At 37.3% G+C, this 23,525-nt stretch overlaps 1 protein-coding gene, 2 non-coding genes and 2 pseudogenes across 3 annotated transcripts; all 5 read right to left on the reverse strand.

The window, feature by feature from the left end:
• Positions 1 to 4,033: 4,033 nt before the first annotated feature.
• LOC147944514 (small nucleolar RNA R71) lies at positions 4,034 to 4,140 on the reverse strand. Its single transcript, XR_015558673.1, has one exon. It is a non-coding gene; the product is annotated as a small nucleolar RNA R71 (small nucleolar RNA).
• A 1,228-nt stretch (positions 4,141 to 5,368) lies between these two features.
• Positions 5,369 to 6,421, reverse strand: LOC147944515 (uncharacterized; annotated as a pseudogene).
• A 2,165-nt stretch (positions 6,422 to 8,586) lies between these two features.
• LOC147944516 (uncharacterized) lies at positions 8,587 to 9,738 on the reverse strand (annotated as a pseudogene).
• Positions 9,739 to 10,037: 299 nt separating this feature from the next.
• LOC147944517 (uncharacterized) lies at positions 10,038 to 13,212 on the reverse strand. The gene is made up of 9 exons (XM_087512619.1): positions 12,917 to 13,212; positions 12,396 to 12,579; positions 12,111 to 12,185; positions 11,743 to 11,918; positions 11,294 to 11,485; positions 10,933 to 11,208; positions 10,767 to 10,843; positions 10,290 to 10,638; positions 10,038 to 10,203 (listed from the first exon to the last, which is right to left on the reverse strand). Exons 1-9 carry the CDS (start codon positions 13,210 to 13,212, stop codon positions 10,038 to 10,040), a joined length of 1,791 nt encoding a protein of 596 aa, XP_087368745.1.
• Positions 13,213 to 16,222: 3,010 nt separating this feature from the next.
• LOC147944518 (small nucleolar RNA R71) lies at positions 16,223 to 16,329 on the reverse strand. Its single transcript, XR_015558677.1, has one exon. It is a non-coding gene; the product is annotated as a small nucleolar RNA R71 (small nucleolar RNA).
• Between the last annotated feature and the right edge of the window lie 7,196 nt (positions 16,330 to 23,525).

Genomic DNA, 23,525 nt, shown 5'->3' on the forward strand with positions numbered 1-23,525 from the left:
GAACTTCCTGTTGTTTGGAGTGTCGAGCCTTAGGGTTGATTATAAAAACCCAATAGTGACGCCTCCTTGTTTGGTAGCGAAGAAGTTTTATGTAACAAGTATTGTTGAACCTTTCTTCTCTCAATCTGAACTCATGAATGCGTTCATGATTCCGAGTTTCTAAACACTTTGTGATTAAGAAACTCTTCACTCTGTTTTCGAATCCATATAACCATCCAACACTTCTCACCATCGAATCATTGCTCTTCTCTCTCGAACCTCACCTGCCATCACTCGCAATCCACTTGTGCATTATCACCATCAATTCACGTCGCCTATTACCTGTCATCAGCCTCCATCAGAGTTCCATCCTAGGGAAATCGTATTAACTGTAAATGCTGTGGTTGAACCAGTCAGGCCCGTAGTCGTTTGATTTTCAATAGGAGTTGGTTGTGTGGTTGTATTGCTTGCATATAGTATGTAATCAATTTGGGTTTTGTTCTTGAGATAAGATTTGCTTCCGTAGTCGTTTGATTTTTTGTCATGCATTTGGTATACTTATTTGTAGAGAAATGTTATTATTTGTTACTGTAATTATATCTCATTTAATTGTCAATATTCTTTGTATTAAATTTTAATATTACCGTTGATTTGTTTTGTTAAGAATATTTTTATATTTAGTTTTTATTATTGTGTAATCAATTTGAACCTTCAAAACTCAGTGTCTAATTTAAGCATTCAATTTTGATTACGAAGCAAAAAAACAAACATGTTACTGTTCTATTATTAAGTTTGGTTTTGCTCTCATTCTATTCGTGCAACTGAATTGTTTTCCATATGCTTTTACCTGAAAGGGTGTCTTTTGTTTTTTTATGCTTTTCATGTTTTTTTTGTTTATAAAATTTATTTGTCTTGGTTTTGAATATTAACTAGGATTTAACCCGCGGTACACCGTGGGACAATATTTTTAATTTTAAAAGTTTAAAATTTATATTCTATTTATTTGTTATTTTATTATTGTTTTATTAATTTTAAAAATATAAAATTTTACAGGTATTTCATATAAGTATTCAAACTATAGGATTTTTGTATGGTTTTCAAGGTTTTTACTCGTGTGGTATATGTATAGTCTAGTAATACATTTATCTCCTGGTACACATCTAAAAGTGTTTTTTTTTTAAAAACAATTCTACTTAACTCCCTATATGGGATTAATGCCAACCTATCTCACCAAAATCAAAATAAGTTTTTGCGTAAAAAAAATAATCAAAATAAGTTTTTTTTATCAAGTTTAATTATGTTAATTGTTTTACCAAATTAGCATATTTTTATAGTTTATAATTTTTCCATGTCAATATATATAGTTTATGATAATTAATAAAATTTTAATTTTTTTGGTAATTTCTCAAAAAATAAAAAATTAACCAAATTATATGGGGGTTTTCAACATATTTAATGTGATATTTTATAATTGGATTTTCGGTTTAGGAAATTTATTAATGTTAGTATAATTATGGAGATTGTAAACTATTGTTATGGAAAATTTGTTGTATATCATTTAAATTTGAGAGATTCTAGCATCCATAAAAATAGTTTTGAAGATTTAATGGGTTAAAATTTTAATGGGTAGGGTTGTTTTTGGAAAAATCGGAATGTATAAATGTTGTTAAGATTTTATGGCAATAAATGTAACAAATGTTGGTCAATTTAAGAAAATTTAGTATTTGAGTTTCTCTGCAATGTTATTTATGGAATTGTTTTAGGGGTCAATGTTGTAAAAAACAAATTAAATAAGTAAAATTTAAAGGACATAAACCAAAATGTACTTCAAAAATATTAATATAGATTGTAATTATCATTTTTGTTTATCTTACTTGATAATGGTGTTATTAGTTGTTATATATTTTTAGTATTTTATGGGTTGTATATTGTTTTGGCAAATATTGTAATTTACTTTTCAATGAATCGAGTTTAATTGTATCAATTTGTAGCTGTTGTGTGTAGGTGGTGTAACAAATGAATAATTTATTGGCATGAATGTGAATTCAATTTTGTCCTCTTAATCCCAAGGACTATTAAACATATTATTATTACTAAAAAAATCATAATGTTGTTTTAATTCTTTTAAAATTTCATTTAGTTTACTTAATTTTGTTTTTGATTTAATTATTACTTTAAACATTTTAAAAGAATACTTTAATGCAAAAAAAAAATAACATAAATTTGGACAAGTGGCAGTCTCTCAATTGCTTACGTGACAGTCTCTAAAATAAAATTTTAAGAGTGATTCTCTACTTTATTATATAAAATCTATTTTAAATATGAGACTAAATCACCTAATAGAGCATCGGTTCTTGAACTGTTGGGATTTAGAAGTGGATGTGTTGCTTATGGTGTAGGAGAGTTTAGACATACAATATTTTATGGAAATCTTTGGTAATTTATTTTGGATATAATAGTAAGGTAGGATTTCAGTTAAGTATAGATGCCATTAGAAACAACTTTTTGATTTTAAAATCTAAAATAATTGTATGTAAGTTGTAATAGGTTGATTCTGAAAAAAAAATTTTAGGGACAATAGAGATAAATTTTCCAAAAAAAAATAATTGTATGAATATATCATACAGTATCTAAAGTTAAAATTTAGAATTAAAATTATTGTATGATACATATCATACGATCAATTTTGGGTGTTAAAAGGTTATTAGGAAATGGTTCCATAATGGTAACAAAATTGTCAAAAGAATTTTAAAGACCACAAAAAGGTGAGCACATGTTCATTCATTGAGTCAGAGAAGAGCCCTGAGGCTGAGATGGGCACATGTGTTTCTTTGTCTATATACGAGACAATGGAAAAAGAAAAACAATTCAGTATATTTGGAAAAAGAAAATATTGGGTCGATTACCCCATCCTTAGGAACACTTAGGAGTCGATTATCCCATCCTTAGAAGCTTTCGCATTTTGATTGTTTACATTTTTATTCCTTACTTGATCCCTTATCCGAACAGGTACACGATCACTTGCTTCGAGTATACCCTCGAGCTGTTCATACTTCCTTTGCTTACTCGATCACCCCACCCGATTCTGTAATCGAATGCTTGCATCGAGTGCTTAGGTCGTGTGGTTTCTTGTTTATATTCTTTCTTTTATTGTTCTAGGATTGTTAGATAAAACCCCTATTATTGCTTGGCTTGACTTGCTTGCTTCTGATCATATCTTATCTGCTAGCATAACGACCATTTGGATTGATAACCCTTTGTACTACAACTGCATAGGGAATTGATACCCTGGGTGAAAATCCTGTTATCAATTTGGCGTCGTTGCCATTTGGTTGAATTTAATTTGCTACGTTTAAGATTTCAGCACTTGCTAGATCAAGTTCTGTTATACATCTTGGTTCATTACTGACTTGTTCACTTTCGTGTTTGTTTGTTTTGCATTTCAGGTACGACCTGAGCACCCACCCGACCCGTCACTCGATCATCTGAATCGGGTTGACCTTCGTGTACTCACTCGGTTCACTGATTGTGCATGAAAAAACGATCCAAGGGTAGCCAACACTTGAGTCCTTTCATCGACAACATCGACAGACCAAGGTTACTCCGTCAACAACAAGTCCAGCAACCACAACCACCAACAATTGAGGAGACAATGAACAATCAGAATGGTCCACCAGCTCCTCAAGAGAGGACCAACATAGGAGCAGGAGATGCTCCATCTACTCACACTCAAAGACATGGCATTGTGCCACCTGCTGTTCAGAACAACAACTTTGAGATTAAGAGTAGTCTCATCCAGATGATACAAAGCAACAAGTTTCATGGATTGCCAATGGAGGACCCATTGGACCATCTGGATGAGTTTGATAGGCTTTGTAGCCTAACCAAGATCAATGGAGTTAGTGAAGATGGATTCAAACTCCGGCTTTTCCCATTCTCTTTGGGAGACAAAGCACACATCTGGGAGAAATCACTCCCCAAAGAGTCCATCACCACTTGGGAAGCATGCAAGAAGGCGTTTCTAGCCAAATTCTTCTCCAACTCCAGAACCGCAAGACTGCGAAATGACATCTCCAGCTTTGTTCAGAAGAACAATGAGACGTTCAGTGAAGCTTGGGAACGTTTCAAGGGATACACTACCAGATGCCCTCATCATGGATTCAACAATGCTTCATTGCTTAGTACACTTTACCGAGGAGTGGTCCCTAAGATACGGATGGTTCTGGACACCGCAAGCAATGGTAACTTCCTCAACAAGGATGTTAATGGGTCATAAAGGAAGTTTTAATTATGTAGTCTTAACTAAAGATCTATGTCTTCGGATATTGTTGTGGTTTTGTCAATTTCGCATATGGTTGTGGTTATGTCTATAAGCTTTAGATAAATGTTACAGGACACTAGGGGTCATGTGTTCAAGTGGACGGATACATGTATGATTCAAGAGATTGAAGACTTGATACAGAAAGTTAATAATCTTGAAGGAGCTTCGATGAAAATGGAAAAATATTTCTGTTTGTGAATTAGAAATTGGCATTTTGACAATGGATACTCGTGTATGTTAGGCTGTGGTTGAGAAGGAGGTTGGAGAGTTGAAAATGCAGCTTTGTAGCTTGTAGAACATTGTAGTGTTTGCTTTGGTGATGATTTTCTTCTTTAGGTTTATCTTTTGAATTTTGTTTTAGTGAATGTATGATATAAGACCTTAAGTGTTGTAGTGAACGAATGATGTATGATGTTGTATTGAATGAATGATCATATTGCTTCTTTTTAAAAAAAAAAAACCCATAAAAGACATACAAAATTATGAAAACATGTTAATATTGTTCTCTTAAACCAAGTCTTAAGAAAACCAAATACATATCATATTGTTTTAAGAAATCCATAACAAGGCATACAAAAAGAAAAAGAGACCATAAGTCTCATAACAAGCATACAAATTAGAACACTACAAGAAAATCATGTATTCTTAGCATCGGGAAACCGCTATCGAACGATATTATAGCGTTTTCGTAAATGCTCTATCATTGCCCGCGATAATAGGTCTGACACATTAGATAGCGCTTTACAGTGTGCTATTTATTGGTAATATAAAATAGCGTTTGTACACGTGCTATATTCGTTTCTATAATAGCAATTTTGTTTTGTTATTTTATTTTAATTAATAGTGTTACTTAATGTTATAATTTTTTTTAAAATAGCATTTGTATTATGTTATTTTATGTCGTCAGTTTAACTGATTTTTGATTAATTTATTATTTTATGAATTTAAATATAAAAAGGTTAAACCTTAAAAATCCTAAACACATTATGAAATCAAATTTTACAATGTTCTAAAGGCATAAACTAATAAATCAAAATCCAACCACACAGCTCAAAGTACACCACAATTTCACACAAACACAAGTTTATCATTAGGCCACGCAACTGTTGTACATAAAGCATCAAAAACTAATTACACTTCTGAATTTGGTCTCCACACTTTTGCAAATCCAATCTTTGATACTTCTATCCATACCTTGCTAGCGTTCGGACCTAAGGGGACAAAGTAGATTTTGTCGTCTGGATTGGTTGAACAAACCATGCCTTCTACACTACTTGTCATGAATTATTACAATCCAACAAAATGCACTTTTTCCATCTGATTTGGTGGTGTTGATGCTGCAACTTACAGTCTATAATCCAAACAATTCAGACACTTATATCAGAAGTGACCATCACCAATAACAACAAATATAAACTTAAGCAATAGATAGAATTGTTACCCCAGGTAATGTTGCTGCAGATGATGGTCTTGTTGGAGGTATAATATTACTCAGCAATATCTTCTTTATTGGCCATGCGATAAAGGCATCAAGTGCATCACCCATCTAGACCATATCATCAGTAGGTCTCCACAAATAAGCGTCATGTTTAACGACCTTCTCAACCTTTACGATTGCAGTATTAGGTCCGAGACAGATATAGTTGGCCTTTTCTTTCAGATCACTTGACCACAAACGAACCTCAGCAACTACTACATCCTCCGAATTCCAATCCAAGATGATGATTTTTTCAAGTGATGCCTAAGTCATTCTACAATCTCATAATAATTTAAGAGTCAAAGTAAAACATTACCGATGAACCAGCTTATTGATTTTCAAATGGGGATGTCGCATCATTGCCCCAATATAATTTTATCAGCTGGCCATGCAATTTTTGTTCCCACAGCATCCCCAAGTGAGACAACCATGGTGGTTGGCCTCCATACAAACGCATCTTTGTTTGTTACAGATTTGACAACGACAACTGCCGCATTAGGACCAATTGCAATGCGACCAATCTTGTAATTTGGTTCGGCTGAGCAGAACTCTCCTTCCCCGACAACAACATCATCTTCTAAACACCAATCTAGAAGTTGACACCTAGTTAAAATTTTACTACCATTACTAGCCTCCGATGCAGAAAATCATCAGACTATGGAAAGAATAATAAAGTTGATACAAACACAAACACTACAAGAAAATTGAGTTTTAATAGCACTATAATATAGCGTTTGTGGCGATAATGCTATGGTTATAAGACCTGTTTATTTTAGATAGTGTTTGTATATTTGTAAACGCTATGATATATTGTTATTTTCGTTTCACGTGTTTTTTAGTTTGGATGGGTTATTTTTAATAGCAATACCTAATTACAAACGTTATGATAGTGTTAGGCGGTAAGCAAAAATTTTAGTACCGCCACACTTAGAAAAATTTAGGCTCCAAAACTTTTTTCCCCAAAAGAAATCCCAATCGACAAAAATTTTGCGACAATAAAATCTCCAAATACTCAGAACCCTAAAATTTTATTTTTCTTCCTCTCTCACACAAATCTTGATTTTCATAATCTTTGCCGAATCTCACTCTCTCCTACACAAATCTCAATCACAATACCTAATCCCAGATCTAAAACTTTATGTTCCTTCAAACCAAAACACTGTAATCCATTTTCCCCTTTTGTTCGATTGTTGTAGATTCTTCCGGTAAATCGGTTGCTCTCTCTTTCTCCAAGCTTGGAATATTAAATGTTTTCCAGTCTTTTTGCATTCCTCCGATTCGCAGAAAGATAATGAATATTATGGTTAAGGAAGCTTCCTTATACAACCTTAAGGATCTTGTTGATAAGTTCATACCCGCTCGAAGCTATTGGCAAGGAGAATGACAAGGCTAACTCAGAGCATCTACCCTCTTCATAAGGTTTTCATCCGTAAAGTCAAGATCCTCAAAGCACCCAAATTTGACCTTGGTAAGCTTTTGATTGGCTAATATGTAAATGTGAGGATCACAGTTTATTTTAATATTAACCGTTGATAAGATTAGATCCAACAGACACAAGTTTAATGTTTATTTTTATTTTATTTTCTCTTGTCTTACTCGCCTCCGCTGTCTTCTCTTCTCCATCTTCCTCTGATTCTCCCTCACGCAGTGTGTAGCTTCATCTTCCTCCTCGTCTTTTCCCTTTTATTTTTCTCTTCAGTTCATCTCTTTCCTTCTCTTTCTCTCCGCCGCAATGGAATCGAGTATTTCATGTCGTTGCTTCTAGATCTGGTAAAGAAAGTTTTTTCTTCTCTGCAATTTAGTTTTAACAACTTGAATCTCTTTCTTCCATGTAAATCTAGCTTAGATTTTAGTGAACTGTATGTATGTGTTAAGTAAATATGTTGTGTTTGTTGCAGATCCACTAAAACTATTTGCAAAAGATTTGACTTCTGTTATTTCGAGTAAGATTCAATCAATTGACTAATATTTTTTTTTTAAGAAGAATTATATGAATCGATTTTTATTTAAGTGGGACTGTAAATTTATGTGGTCCAATGTGTTTGATTGTATTTGGCTAAGACTCTAATTTCTCTTGGTGGTTGATTATGCAGGAAATATTATATTTTACAAGAGACATCTTACTGGGAAATATTGGGAGATTCAGAAGAACTATGAAGTATGAACATCAAAGAGTGTGCAAAGGAGTCAAGATATGACAACATAAACTCAAAACAACCTTCGGATTCAGCTCGAGAAACTGAACGCTCAAATCATTTTTTGCTCATTTCCATCGTCTTTATTTTCTTTCACGTCATTAGACTTTATTGTATTAGTTAATTAACTTAATTTTGACATCTATACAAAAATTGGTGCACTTGTAAATTTTTATAACTAATAATATTCATTTTTTCTTGTAAATTTAAATTGGTTTTTTTGGAATTTATAATTATGTACTGGAATTAAATAAAAAATATAATAATATCAGAAAATAAGATTTTAAAAACTTTGTTTATAATATCAGTAATAACAAAACAAATATGCTATTAAAAAATATTTAATTACAGACCAAAAAACACTATTGTATATGAAAATTCTATAGTGGGAATAAAACACACTATCTAAAGTGTCTGACCTACAATGACGAGCGCAGATATAGCGTTTGTTAAAATGCTATGGTATCGATAGATAGCGTTATTGAGACGCTATTAAAACTCAATTTTCTTGTAGTGAAACATACAAATTGGCCTAATCATCAAGCACACAATTGAAAATTAACTATACTCACCTTCTTCCCTTTAGCCAAGTCACGAACTACATTTTTGAGATCTTAAATTTTGGTGATCAATTCTGCTTGTGTTGCTTCGAGCTTCTGGACATGGGCGTCTCTAGCCTGAATGAATGATAGCTTTGTAGCAGTAACCCCTCTGCCCATACCTCTAACCCTTCCAAACTTGTCTTTCACTAAGACTTGACTGACAGCATCCTCTTTAATACTAGTGGTAGATGTGGAACCCATTTCACTATCAATGGATTTGATTTGTTCCTGCCACAAAGAGTTAAAGAGGATTATTGTATGCTATACGAAGAAGAATTATTAATTGAGTGAATTGATTTATGATCCCATTTCACTTACAATTGTTTCCGCAAATTCTTGTCTCACTGGTTTTCCGTCCGAATGAGTGTGTCCTGCTATCCAAACTTTGCTCCTACTCACCTTGGACGGGTCAGAACTCTTCTTCTTCTACAAATAACAAATGATGCATGTTAAATGCAAATATCAGAAAATAACTCAGTAAGATAATTTGACCATACCATCTCATGAGCAAGTCGAGTCAATCCTTTGCGGCTGGTGGTGTGGGGAATCTGTGCCTTCCTGAGTTGCCTAAATCTTTCACTTCGAACCTACCAAAAATCAAACCGACTATCAAAATATTTTCAAAAAAAAAAAAACAACATTGGTCTACAAATGAATAGATAGGCGTACACAAACCTTAAATTCTTCACTAGTCTCATTCTTTACCTAATTTTTCCATAATGACGCAGATTGTAAGTTACTTGGTTTTAAATCAAGTAACTCTTTCTTACTTGTTTGTCGAACTTTGGAGAGAAGTTTAGATTTAGAAGCCCGCCAAAGACCACCCATCTGCTTAAAAACACAATCTTTTTGCCACTCTTCATTTAAATTGAACCTTCCCTATCAAATATTCACATGTAAACATTAATAAGTTTGAGTACTATTATAAGTTTTTAATAAAGTAGACTTGTGTAAGATTACAGAGAATACCTGAATTTCTTCCCATAGAATGTCTTTGATTGTATCGTCCAGATGCCTCCAATCGTCCAGTACAACTGGAATATGCTCCCTCACCAGAGGACCAACAAATGAGGAGAGTGTAACTGATCGTTTACCAACATGTTGACCAAGAGTTGTGAAATCAACGTCAACCTTGTCCTCATGGTGTTTAGCAACTCCACGCATCTTAGTTGGCCCTCTTGTTTTCCGTTTTTAGTATTTACCTCACTATTTTGAGGTTCTCCACTTAATGGTTGCACTTCCGGCTGGGATATGTCTTCATGATGAATTTCGTACTCGATCTGGTGTGACATTGCTTCCTGATTGTGCTGAGAAGTGTCAGTGTCATTAGTTGGGGTAAGGCCTAAATTACGGTTACTCCGTCTCGTCATTACAATACACTTGAAACACAACTGACTTTCGAATGGTAAGAAAAAGATGAAAACATTAAACATACGACTAACTGCAATCTTGTAATTCTATCCTTATGATTCCATTACTAAGACTCCTTCACAATCTTCTCTAACATAGAAACTTTCATCATCAGAAGACAGGTCCCCCAAATCTTCGGTTTGAGGTATGGATAAGGGTGCAACAAGAAACTCCTCCTCTGTCTCTAACTCATGAACCCTCTTGGTGGCGCCCTCATAACTACAGACCAAGGTGATGAATCATTTTCTCTAGAATAAAAAACTTGCTTGGCTTGCGATGCCAGGATGTAAGGATCTTGAATATACGTTGATTGGTTGACATTGAAGTTCACAAGTGTAAATCCTTCTTCTTCTTTCACACCGTTTCCTTTGTTGGCCCACTTACACCTGAATAGAGGAACCTGAAACTTGTCGTAGTCCAGCATTATGATCTCTTCTATAACTCCATAGAACACAACTATGTCCGCCATATGTTTAGTGTCTCTGGCACTAGATCTACACATGCTAAAGGCTTCATATGCTACTCCACTGTTCTGAGTCTTACGCATTACATCCTCAGCGTGAAATCGATGCCCATTGATAATAAACACTTTATATGTTTCAGCTGTATGTCTTGGTCCATAAGCTAACCATCTCAGTTTGGCGGAATGATCTTCTGAGTTAGCAAGGATCTAATGACAAAGATAAAGAAAAAGTAATTAGTAGTATATATGCTCATGGTGTTCAACGGATTTAAAGGAAAAATAATGATATAATATCTTGTTTTTTACCCATTGTGCGAACCTCTCTGCATGAAACTTCCATAACAGAGTTTCACATCTAGCACATAATCAGTAACTTGTAATTCTTCCAAATGCATACTTAAAGAAAAACACAATAAGTTAGTTTATACACAGTAAGTAAAATAAAATAAAAATTTATGGATAAGTAACTATAGGGATGAACTTACTCAACATATGGATTCATCATTTCCATGTTCATTAAAACATATCGATGGGCTATGTCTCGCTCTTTATCACTAAGAACAACTTGGGCAGCCTTATTTAATGGACGACCTTCAGAGGACTCAACATCCTCATTACGGTTTGTTGTTTCTTGAAATATTACAGAATTCTGGAGGAACTCCATGCAGAATGCAATACATTCTCCAGCCAAATATTCTTCAGCCATACACACTTCTGGCCTTGCATAGTTCTTTACATACGACTTTAATGTTTTCATGTACCTACATGATAAGCATAAACATGTTAGTTACTAATTGTGTACAACACAACAAATACACACAAAGGCAAATGAAAACTTTTGAGTACCTTTCAAATGGATACATCCAACGAAAGTGGACAGGTCCACCCAAACGTGCCTCTCTTGTTAGATATATGGGAAGGTGGAACATGATATCGAATAGAGAGGGAGGAAAATATCTCTCTAGTTGGCATAATGTCTCTACACACTCAGCCTCCAATGTTATAAGCTTCTCAAGATCAATAACTCGTTGACACAATCTGTCAAAGAAACTGCACAATCTAGTAACTGCAATCCTTGGTCCATGTGGTAACAAGCCTTGCAAAGCAACTGGTAAAAGGTTTTGCAGAAGCACGTGATGATCGTGAGACTTCAATCCACTAATTAGTGGAGGATCCACAGAAACACAATTGGCGATATTCGCACAATATCCATCATGTCCTCTGAATGAACTTAACCTCTTACAAAATATCTTTTTTCTTCTTTGGACAGCCAAAAAGAAGCTGGAGGTAAGTACTTTCTCTTCCCTTTGTTCTGAATGTGTAAGTTTCCACGGATCCCTATATCTTCCAAGTCTTTCCTTGCTTTCAAACCATCTTTTGACTTAGCAGATTGCATAAGAATAGACAATATAGCATCAGATACATTCTTCTCAACATGCATCACATCAATATTGTAACGAACCGACATATCCTAACATATAAGATAAAGACCAAGTCAAAAAGTCAATTTCAAAAAGAATATGCAAGTAGTAAGTTATTGAAATCTACTAGATTCAAAGGCTTAGTAAATATTTACCTTCTAATAAGGTAACTCGAATAGGATGGACCGTTTCTTCCACATCCAATTATCATTGTCTTCATCGTTTTCTTCGTCCAAAGGCACCTCATCTTCAGATACTCCTTTTCGTTTCTTTTTACTTTTTTCCCCAAACGGTTTTGCAAACTCATTTTTCAATTCCTTGAGTATATTAAAAATTTATGCTCCACTTTGAATTCTACTCGCACTCCCTTCCTCCACAGTGTTGTCAAACCATTTTTTTCTTCTTCTATAAGGATGCCCAGGTCTAAGTCTTTTTCTGTTTCCCAAATAAACATGCTTTCGACTGAATTTCAACCACCTAAAAAGTGTATCCTTTCCACACACATTACACGCCTATTTGCCTTTCACCTTACACCCAGCTAATGTTCCTAAAGCAGGATAATCAATGATACTCCACAACAACGTTGGTTTAAGTGTAAAATTCTCCTTCATAAATAAATCGTAAACCACAAGTCCTTCATTCCACAATTCCTTTAGGTCATCTATCAACGGAGCTAGATAGATGTCAATCTTGTTGCCTGGTGATGTAGGTCTTGGGATCAACAAACTCAACATTATATTCTCTGCTTTCATACACAATGTTGGATGCATGTTATAGTTAACTAAGAACACGACCATGTGTTGTATGTGTTGTTCTTAAGGCAGAAAGGATTCATCCCATCTGTAGATATACCAAGGCAGAGGTTTCTTGGTTAAGCTGAAAACTCTGGCCATTTATCAGTCACATTGGCCCACGTTAAAGAGTCCACTGGAGGCCTCATTGTACCATTTGAACTATTATTGTTGAAATGCCAACGAACCTCTTCAGCCGTACTTTTGGATCTAAATAGTCATCTCAATCTGTCTTTGATTGGAAAATATCTTAATACCTTGGCTGGTATCCCCTTTTTCTCCTCACCAGTTTGCTTATCCCTCTCCCATCTTGAAACACTACACCTTGGACAGCTTTCCATAGCCTTGTATTCCTCCGGTATAGAATATAATCGTTCTTACATGCATGAATCATATCATATCCGAAGCCAAACATCTTCAAGAACTTCTTTATCCCATATGTTGATTGCGGGAGAACATTATCTATGGGAAGCATATCATGAATCATAGTTAGAAGCTGATCAAAATAGTTCTCTGACATTCCACTGTTCACTTTGAGGCGGTAAAGCCCCATAATTGCAGACACCTTTGTGTAGTTGGGACAGTTGGAGTATCGTGGAGTTTCAGCATCATTCGAGCTTCTTCCTAAACTCAGACTCTTCTTCACTACCACCATCAACAACTTCTGCCTGATCTACAAAGTAACTCGTTGGTTGTAAATCACCATCAAAGAAAGCTGTCCTAATCAAGTCATAAGCATCTAAGTCAGCTTTTGGATCTTCAGCTGACTTATCAGTCCTAATATCCCCATGCTTACTCCAATATGAATTTCTCTTGTATTTCTGATCCATACCCCTAATCACTAAATGACCCAACACTGTAGCTATCGGCTGATGGCACATATTGCGGCAATCTATACAGGGACAAAACATGTCACTAGGATTACCCAATCTCAGTGCAGATGCATGCACAAAATTAGTTGCCCCTGTTGATGTTCATATATTTTACCTTGTTTTCCCTTAGTTTATTCACATCTTTTGCATCTTTTGCTACCCACTTTGACCATTATTTCATAGCTTTAGGGCTAATCATGCATTAGAGTTTAGTTGCATTGCATTTGCATCTTTTCATGCATAAACAGGTGAATTTGGAGCTTAAGTAGCATGGAAGTAATGCTGAGGAGAAGTGAAGCAATCATGAAGGAAAGGCAAGAGAATTAAGGCTGAAGAACCAAGGTCCGGAGTCCAACTCGACTGCACATTCGACCAGACACTCGACCGTGTGCTGAGGAGGACTTGACCGAGTGGAGGATGCACGAGAGAAGCCAGCTCGACCTGCCACTCGACCGAGCACTGGTCGAGTTGACCGAGCGGTTGACTATTTTGTCTTTTAGTATTTTTAGGGCTTCCACTCCCTCTCCTATATAAAGCCTTGTACCTGCAGCCACCAAAACAGTCCAGCTTTTTAGATATTCTCTAAACCTAGTTTTTACCCTTTTGGGAATTATTCCTTTTGCACTTTTATTTTTCTTAGATCTTGTACTTGTTTTAAGAGAAAAAGACTAGATTCTTGTATTTTGTTGGTTTCATAACTTTCAAGATATTAAGAATTCGAGTTTCATTCCTTCATCAATATTGTAGATCTCTGTTTTATCTTTCTAGTGATGCAAGTTTCATTATTTTCTGGGTTTTTGACTTTGTTCATCATGTGTTCTTATGAGTAGTTCTCTAGGATCTTGAGGATGGGTTAGGCTGGATTGATCTTGTGGTTTGTTTGATTTGGTCAAGCTTGATTGTTGTAGATCTCTTCTAGGCTAGATGTTCTTAATGCTGATCCTATATCTGAGAAGGTAGGGTTTGATTTCAAGCATCTTAGCATCACACCAATGTTTAAGGAGCATAGATAAGGCTAGATCTAGAGCTTACCATTAGGCTTGCTAAGAGATTAGAGGTCTTGTTTGGTATGAGATGTATTGCTTAATGCCTGCTTGTGTAGATTCTTTACTTTGTGAGAACAAGTCTAGAGATGCATAGGTTTGATTGTTTCTTGCCATGAGAGTGGATTAAACATGTCTTAGAAATATATGTCTAGAGATTAGCTCAAAGTTTGCTTGAGGTTTGTTGACCAAGTTAGATAACCACAATGATTAGTTCAGCCGATGAATCCCTCCTCAGGACCATCTTTGTTTATTGATTTCTTAGTCTTAATCATGTTGCTAGCTTGTTGTTTGATTCGTTTTTGCATTGCTCTGTTTTTATTGTGTTTCTCTGTTTTTACGTTTAGTCCAGCTCGACCCTGCACTCGATGTACACTCGATCAAGTGCTTGCTCGAGTTCATCCCCAGAACTCTTGTTTATGATTTGTAGCTATCCTGTCTTATCTCTTGTTTCATTATGGTTGCATTTCTGTTGCATTTACTTAGTGTCATGTTTATTACTTGTCTTGCATTAGTTCATTAGCATAGTTTCTATTTCTGTTCTTGTTTCATAACTGCTACAATCATTCTGTTCCATTTACATTTAGCATCTAGTTCTTGTAGTTTTACTTTCTGCACTTTACAATTTCATCATAGGATTGTTAGTGACAAACATCCTTTGCATTTGGCTTGACTTAGTCTCATATGCATGTCTTAATTGTTCACAAACACTCAGATAGGATTGACACCTCTTATACTGCAACTGCATAAGGGGAATTGAAACACCTTACCATCCATTCATTCATATCTCATTGCATACATTCATCATCCATTCACCACACATAAAGTCTTTGTTTCAATTTGGCGTTGTTGCCCATTTGAGTGTGTTTTTGTGACATTTATGATCCATATTAGTCTAAGATTAAGTTTGTTTATATACTTGTGAAGTTGCTGCACTCGAATCTTCTGTTGCTGGGTTGTCTTGAGTTTCAGGTACCCACTCGACCACCACTCGACCGAGCAGTGATCGAGCACTTGATCGAGTCAGAAGCCGTGTACATTTGGACACCACTTCCCAGTCGACTCGACCGCCTACACGACCCTGAGCTCAACTGTGTACCTGTTCGAGTATGTACTTGTGTCTGTTGATGCACACAAGGTCTAAGGGGAAAGACAATCTTCATAGGCCTCTTGACAACATCCATAGGCTGCAAAAGGGTTTGGGAAATCAGAGAAGAAGAGTAGTTCAATTCAGCAAGAGGATCAAGTGATCATGGAGCAACAAGCTAACCATGAGCAAAGACCTAGGCACATTAGTGTTGGAGATGCACCCAACACCCACAACCAAAGAGCTGGTATTGTGCCTCCAACAGTAGCAAACAACAATTTTGAGATCAAGAGTGGATTGATCTCCATGATTCAAGCCAACAAGTTCCATGGGTTGTCAATGGAGGATCCACTAGATCACCTTGATGAGTTTGACAAAATCTGTGGTTTTACAAAGATTAATGGAGTAAGTGAAGATGGATTCAAGTTGAGGCTCTTCCCATTCTCACTTGGAGATAAGGCTCACCTTTGGGAGAAAACTCTTCCTACTGGAGCAATAACCACATGGGATGCTTGCAAGAAGGCTTTCTTGGCCAAGTTCTTCTCAAATGCTAGGACTGCTAGGTTGAGAAATGAAATTTCTGGGTTTGCTAAAAGGAACAATGAGAGCTTTTGTGAAGCTTGGGAGAGGTTCAAAGGATTTTAGACTCAATGTCCTCATCATGGCTTCAGCAATGAGTCCTTACTTAGCACATTGTATAGAGGAGTACTTCCCAAGATCAGGATGCTTCTTGACAGAGCTTCTAATGGCAACTTCCTCAACAAGAATGTGGAAGAAGGATGGGAACTAGTTGAGAATCTTGCTCAGTCTGATGGGAATTATAATGAGGACTATGACAGAACCATAAGGTCATCATCCAATGACCAAGAGGAGAAGTATAAGAAGGATTTGAAGATGGTCAATGAGAAGCTTGACAAGATCCTTCTTAGCCAACAAAAGTCAATTCACATCATTGGTGAAGAAGAGGTTCCAGTTCAAGAGGGGGAGAATGAGTTTGCTGAGTTGTGCTACATGCAAAACCAGGGAGGATTCAAAAGCTACAACCAAGGAGGTTTCAAGAACAACAATCTCTCTTATAGGAGTACCAATGTGGCCAACCCTCAAGACCAAGTCTATCCACCTCCACAGCCTCAACAACAGAACAACTATGTCCCCAAACAACAACATCAAGTGTTCCAGCCTCAGTTGTGTCCCCCACTAGGGTTTCAGACTAACCAAGGCCAAGAACAAGACTTAAGAGCAATGATGCAACAGTTGTTAATTGGGCAAACACAAGGAAAGATTGAGGAAGTCAAACAGTTTGCTGAGTTGAATCAAAGGCTCACATCACAGTACAATGATCTGAATATGAAGTTTGAGGGAGTGAAGTATATGGAGAGCAACCTTGCCTCTACTTCAGCTCCTAAACCCAACCAACTCCCTGGAAAAGCTGTTCAAAATCCATCCATATCTCTGATGAGGAAGTCACTGAGGACAGTGAAGTCCAAGTTTAGGGGAATTCATCAGTTACTGAAGCCCCAAGTGACGTTTGTGCAAAGCAAATGGAGCTCGCAAGCGCACTCGACCAGGGACTCGAACAGCCACTCGACCGAGTGCATGCTCGAGTAGTCGATCGAGCTGGAGACTCCGAAGCTGTCAAGCCTGCTAAGTACATTCCTCCTGCTTACAAACCGCCTCTACCATTCCCAGGACGTTTCAAAGCACAAAGGATCAAGGAATTAAGGGAAATTATTGAGAGAAAGGAAATGTTGGCTAAGCAACAAGAGGATGAGAGGGTTTTGAAGGAAGAAGCTGTGGTTGAGAAACAAGAGGAAGTGTTGGCTATACAAGAGGTCATCATTGCTTACCAAGAAGAGGAGAGTGGACCTGCCTTGAAACAGTATGAACCATATCCTCTCTATAGAGATTTTCTGCTTGATTTGTCAAAGAAGAAGGCACAAGCTCAAGATGAGAAGGATCTTGAGAACCTTAGAGGAGTGATCATCCCAATTAAGCTTAGAATCCAGGGCCATTCTATCTGCCTTGTACAATCAGTTACCTTCACTACAACCAATGCCTATGTGATTTGGGAGCTTCAACTAGTGTGATGCCATACTCCATAGCACAAAAGCTTGGGAGAACTAACTTCAAATCCACCAACCTCCATGTATGCCTAGCTGATGGGTCAAACAGAGAGGTAGTTGGAAGGTTGGAGAATGTCCCAATCAAGATAAGGAAGGCAAGGGTTTATACAGATTTTATGGTATTGGAGATGGACAAAGAACCTGAAGATCCTATCATCCTTGGGAGGCCATTCTTAGCTACAGTTGGAGCAGTCATTGATGTCAAGGAAGGTCTTGTGACCTTAAATATTGCTGAGGGTATAGTTATGAAGTTCAACATCTATAACCCAACCAACCTTCCTACCATTGATGATCAGCCTTTTACTATCAAGGACAAAGGTAGTCAAGAGGTTTTAAGTGATAAGGCAACTCCAAAGGCTGAGCTCTCTCTTCAAGAAGATTCTGTGGAAAAGCTTAAGAGGTCAGTTCAAGAGTTGACTAGTATGGTTGAGGATCTCCAAGTTAAGTTAAGCAAGAGGTCTTTGAGGAAAGCAAGACCAAGGCTCAAAATTAAGAAGAAGTATGGTTTGTGTGTTAAGGGTGAGGTGATCAAGGATCAACTTCACAGTGACCAAGAGGTTCCAGGGAGGATTTCATCACCTCCTTGGTATCTAGACTAAGTCTAAGAAGGAAACCAAAGTCAAGCTTAGTGACTCTAAACAAGCTCACTAGGGAGGAAGTCCCTAAGGTATCCTTTGTAAATATAGTTTATTTTCCTTGTATTTTTGATATGTTTTCTTTTATGTTTGTGTTGAACAGGCCTTTTAGTGAAAATGTAGTTGGCTAAGGAGAGATTTAAACTTGGAGAAGGAAAAACGCAAGCCCACTCGACCAGCCCACGAGAGATACTCGACCGAGTTGGAAAGGAACTAAGGCCCATTTGATCTTCAAATCGCTAGAATGATCGAGTGGAGGGAAGAACAAGAAGAAAATTTTGAATTTTCAAAATTTGGTCAATGAGCTCGACCGTGTACAGTCGAGTGTGGGTTCGAGTGGCAGCAAAAAGCAGGTCAAAGATTCCCAATTCAAATTTGAATGGTATGGACGCTCCACCCTTGTCTCATTGTCCCCTTAGCTTCTTTATATAGAGCTTGCACGAGATTATACCTCTCACACTCTCTCATTTGCTCAAAACAACTAAATTCAAGTTTTAAAATCTCTCTCAAAGTTCATCTTTTGCTCAAGCTTTGTTCTTTCAAGTTTTTGGGTCACTAACCTATTAACTTTGAGCTTTGAGTCTATTCCCTTCAGTTCTTCTTGAAAATGTCTTCAAAGATCACCAGGAAGTCTCAACAAACCGCTGCAAGCTCCATGGAACGTCGTGATGCTGGCCTTGAATCAAGAGGAGAAGTTGGAAAGACAACTCGATGCCCCACTCGATCATGCACTCGACCGAGTGGTGGTTCGAGCAGTCGGTCGAGCCAGATGCCGTATCCAAGGAGAGAGTCAGTTGAGGAAGATCCTGAGAGGACTGAAAGTGAGGAGGAAAGGGAGCCAACTCTCAATGAGTTCATGAGGAGACACAAGGCCAAAGGGAAGAGGCCAGCAGTTGAGATTGAACAAGAGGAGAGTGAAAATGAGAGTGAGGAAGAAAGTGAAGAAGAAGAGTTAGAGGATGATGGAGAAGCAGAATCTTGTGGGTTGTCAAAGAGGCAGCTTTATGATGCTTTCATGAGAATGGAGTTCCTGGGGACTAGATATCCACACAAGGAAACCATGGAGAAGCTAGCCATTGATGGAGATGTGGAGTATCTCTTTGAGAAGAGCAACCTCACCAAGTTCATGGGGCTTTGCATGGAGGGCTACAAAGAAGAAAGTTGTGAGTTCCTAGCCACTGTAAAGCTGACTACATATGCAAGGAAAGATGCTGAGTTTGGAGCTGGTCACATTGCTTTCACAATCAAGGGGAAGAGGTATGATCTTTCAATGAAGAAGATAACAAATGTGTTTGGATTTGAGGTTGGGAGCAATAGGAGTTTGATGATTCCAAGAGAAGAACTCTATGCTGTTTGGAAAACCATTGGGGACAACAAACTCTACTCATCCTCCAATTCCAAAAGTTCAAGGATAAGGAGCCCAGTCCTAAGGTACTTCCACAAGGCTCTTGCCAACACCTTCTTTGCTAGGAAGGAAACTGGGAATATCAATGAGGGTGAGCTCAAGATGATTGACATGGCTCTCCATGGGATCATCTTTCAAGCAAGAAATGGAACCATCATCCTTGGGAGCACTGTGGAGACTGATCTTGCAATGGTGCTCATTGACCACATGGTTTACTTGAGAAGTTGGGTAGGCAAGTTGGAGAACAAAGGATCAAGAGGAGCACTCACCATTGGAGGCATCATTACTCCAATTCTACAAGCTGCCAAGGTCCCACTTAGAGGAGAAAGGGTCTCACCAAGATGGATTGACTCAAGCTACCTCACTTCTACTCTCATCCTAGCCAAGGAGATGCATCAAGGGAACCACATCTTCAACTTTGAGCTTCCAACACTTGGAAAAAAGCAATTCATTTTGCCTAACCAAGAGCTCACCACCATTCAAGAAGGAGCCAACATTGACTTTTGGCCAGCTGAGAAGCACTTGTTTGATGGAGTAGTTCAACCTAGAGTTGAGGAAGCTGGGAATGCACAAATAGCTAATGGGGAGAGGCAATTTTACTTTGAGGATTATGAGCCCAACCCAAGGGATAGTAGAGGAGTGAGGGAAAATAGCAAGAGGTTGACACTTTTGCAAAAATGGAACAAGTGGCATGGGAAGAGGTTTGACAAGCTGAAGAAGAAAGTGACCAACATGGCTAAGTCTATCAAGGGCTTAAAGAAGGAGATTGCTGAGTTGAAGAGTGGGAATTCTTTACCTACACCATCAAGCCCTTTGAGGAGAAGTAGCCCAACTAGAGCGCTTTCAAGAGTTGTGAATCCTGTGAAACCAGCTAGGGCTTCAATGTATGAGCCAAATCAGAGGAAGAGGAGCTCAAGTACCCGAGAACAACAATTTTTGAGGCACTCGACCGGGTCACTCGAGCACCCACTCGACCGAGCACCTCAAATGCACTCGGCCGAGTTCCAGCCCAGATCACCCTATGGATTCCCACCTCCAGCTGCTTATCCAGGTTATCCACATTACCCTCCCATCCCACCTCAATACTTCATGGATCCAGCTCTCTACCAGCAGTTTACCCAGCAACAAGGACAAGATTTTGGCATCCGCGGTCCAGCTCGACCCCCCCCCCCCCCACTCGGACACGCACTCGACCGAGTCACGGTCGATCGCCATCATCGAGCTGCCCCAATCTCCATCTCCAAGTCACCAGCAAGACCCCACATACTCCTATGACAGCATGCAAGTGGATGTGGACAACTTCTTCCACAATCCCTAAGGTACCACTATCACCTTCCCTTGTAAATATCATTGCATTTGATGTTGTGTTTTGTTTTTAGTCTTGAATCCTCTTACAAATTTCTTTCACACAGAGGACTGTGTGATTTAAGTTTGGGGGAGGGTTTGAGATAGTATTTGATGTTGTGTTTTGTGTTCTTATTTCAAATTTTTAGCATCATCATATTAGTATTTGCATAAGCATCTAAGGCATAAAAAAAAACCATAAAAATTTGAAAAATTTTGAAAAAATCTTTATAAAAAAAAGAGTGTTCATGTAGTTTGCATTGCATATTAGGATCTTGTTTAGCATGTTTCATGTAGGATTGTATAATATTTGCATTAGGGATCTATGATGAGTTTGCCTTGTTAGCTTGCTTATTCACTAGACTAGGATCAATGCCCAAGTTAATAGTACTTTGATGCTAGTTGAGTGGTTAGAAGCATAAGATTGAACCAAGCCTTGAATTCATGCATTGTATTTGGTCTAAATTGAAGCATGTTATGATTTGAAGCCATTTCCTACTTATAAGAACCTAATATTGACTTTCAATTATCAATGTGTGCATTGCTTTAAACTCATGGATACCATATACATATTTGGATCATCTTTCTCCTTTTTACCACTCTTGTTGATCCAAGTAGCTGATTTCCTCATTAAGAATCAGTTTCCCTACCCTTAACCAAACCTTTCTTTCAAGCCATGTTTATTCTTGAGTGTGTAAGGCCTATTTTTAGGATTGAGCTTGGTAGAAAGTGTTAGGTTTGAAATGACAAGAGTAAGACCTTGTGTAGTTCTAGTTTGCATTTTTCAAACTAAATAGGACTAGGTGGTTCACTTGTTGGGTTTGGGATTTGGCTGTCATGAAAAGAAAAGAAAGAAAAGAGAAAGAAAAAGGGTAGAGTCTTTAAGAGGAAAATGTGTTTAAGTAAAAGTCTAGTGAAAGGATGGGAAGTAAAAAAAATTTCATTGAAGTTGGTTCTAGTTAAAGAAAGGAAAAGAAAGAAAAGAAAAGTCTAGCAAAATGCTTGTAAGTCTTAAGAATAAGAAGAAAAGAGAACCATAGCAAATAAGTAAGAATCCCCCATCCCACTAGAAAGATCAAATAAGAAACATCTCCTAAGACTTGAAAACCAAAAGAGAAAAGGGTGAAAGAGAAAAGAAGAAGTTAAAGGGTAGCACTAGGATCATTTGGGTTAGATTGATAGGATAAACACTTTGGATGCCTTTGGGTAGACAAGGTTTTATTCTTGTATGTGTCTAGGTGCAATCCATTTTCATGAGAGAACCTTGATATTGATAAGCCCTACTCTAAAAAGAGACCATCATTGTCTCAAAACCTTTATCTCCAAGCCAAATGAATTTAAGCATTGCATAGAATTGATTCATGTTCTTGATTAATGAATGTTAAAGGAAATGGTAGATTTGAATGCATGTGGATATCTAAGGCTCAAATCAGTAAAGGTTGTGATATACTTGTCTAAAGTCTTTAAGTACAGCTCATTTAACTTGCATCTTAGTATTAGTAACTTGGACATTGATTCTAGATGGTTTATTTGCAAGTTTTAGGAGTTGAGATCCCACTTTTAACCTCACCTACCTTCTTATGTCTTGATTATTTGCTTGAGGGCAAGCAAAGACTAAGTTTGGGGGTGTTGATGTTCATATATTTTACCTTGTTTTCCCTTAGTTTATTCACATTTTTTGCATCTTTTGCTACCCACTTTGACCATTATTGCATAGCTTTAGGGCTAATCATGCATTAGAGTTTAGTTGCATTGCATTTGCATCTTTTCATGCATAAACAGGTGAATTTGGAGCTTAAGTAGCATGGAAGTAATGCTGAGGAGAAGTGAAGCAATCATGAAGGAAAGGCAAGAGAATTAAGGCTGAAGAACCAAGGTCCGGAGTCCAACTCGACTGCACACTCGACCAGACACTCGACCGTGTGCTGAGGAGGACTCGACCGAGTGGAGGATGCACGAGAGAAGCCAGCTCGACTGCTCGGTCGAGTTGACCGAGCGGTTGACTATTTTGTCTTTTAGTATTTTTAGGGCTTCCACTCCCTCTCCTATATAAAGCCTTGTACCTGCAGCCACCAAAAGAGTCCAGCTTTTTAGATATTCTCTAAACCTAGTTTTTACCCTTTTGGGAATTATTCCTTTTGCACTTTTATTTTTCTTAGATCTTGTACTTGTTTTAAGAGAAAAATACTAGATTCTTGTATTTTGTTGGTTTCATAACTTTCAAGATATTAAGAATTCGAGTTTCATTCCTTCATCAATATTGTAGATCTCTGTTTTATCTTTCTAGTGATGCAAGTTTCATTATTTTCTGGGTTTTTGACTTTGTTCATCATATGTTCTTGTGAGTAGTTCTCTAG

Source organism: Camelina sativa, chromosome 5 (assembly GCF_030686135.1).
Source record: "Camelina sativa cultivar CO46 ecotype springtype chromosome 5, ASM3068613v1".
Classification (NCBI taxonomy): Eukaryota; Viridiplantae; Streptophyta; class Magnoliopsida; order Brassicales; family Brassicaceae; genus Camelina; species Camelina sativa.